Below are 553 nucleotides of genomic sequence, written 5' to 3'. Positions count from 1 at the left end.
AGAAATGCGCGGCCGCGGTGCTGCTGCTGCAGGCGCTGGCGCTGCTCGAGCTGCTCGATTTCCCCCCCCTGCTCTGGGTGCTGGACGCCCACGCGCTCTGGCACATCGGGACCATCCCCCTCAACGTGCTCTTCTACAGGTCAGCGCCACCCCCCAGTCCTATGGAAAATCAAAATGAAATTTAAAATTCAAATTTTAAAAAATGAAATAAAAAATAAAATTTAAAATACAGGTCAGCGACCCCCCCCAGTCCTATCGAAAATAAAAATGAAATTTAAAATTAAAATTTTAAAAAATGAAATAAAAAATAAAATTAAAATACAGGTCAGCCACCCCCCCAATCCTATCGAAAATAAAATTAAAAATACAGGTCAGCGACCCCCCCAGTCCTATAGAAAATAAAATTAAAAATACAGATCTGTGACCCCCCAATCCTATCGAAAATAAAATTAAAAATACAGGTCAGCGACCCCCCTGCCCCCACTTAAAATAAAATTAAAAATACAGGTCAGCGACCCCCCCAGTCCTATAGAAAATAAAATTAAAAATACAG

At 41.4% G+C, this 553-nt stretch overlaps 1 protein-coding gene across 1 annotated transcript in view; it reads left to right on the top strand.

Moving 5' to 3' along the window:
* PGAP3 (post-GPI attachment to proteins phospholipase 3) overlaps positions 1 to 553 on the top strand; it is a 5,777-nt gene that overhangs the window by 4,413 nt on the left and 811 nt on the right. The window contains 1 exon segment of the mRNA XM_014311002.1: positions 1 to 139. This exon segment is cut by the window's left edge and continues 26 nt beyond it. Within this exon segment, the coding sequence (XP_014166477.1) occupies positions 1 to 139 (139 nt within the window).

This window comes from Geospiza fortis, unplaced genomic scaffold (assembly GCF_000277835.1).
Source record: "Geospiza fortis unplaced genomic scaffold, GeoFor_1.0 scaffold992, whole genome shotgun sequence".
Taxonomy (NCBI): Eukaryota; Metazoa; Chordata; class Aves; order Passeriformes; family Thraupidae; genus Geospiza; species Geospiza fortis.
This window is presented reverse-complemented; position numbering and strand designations above follow the sequence as displayed.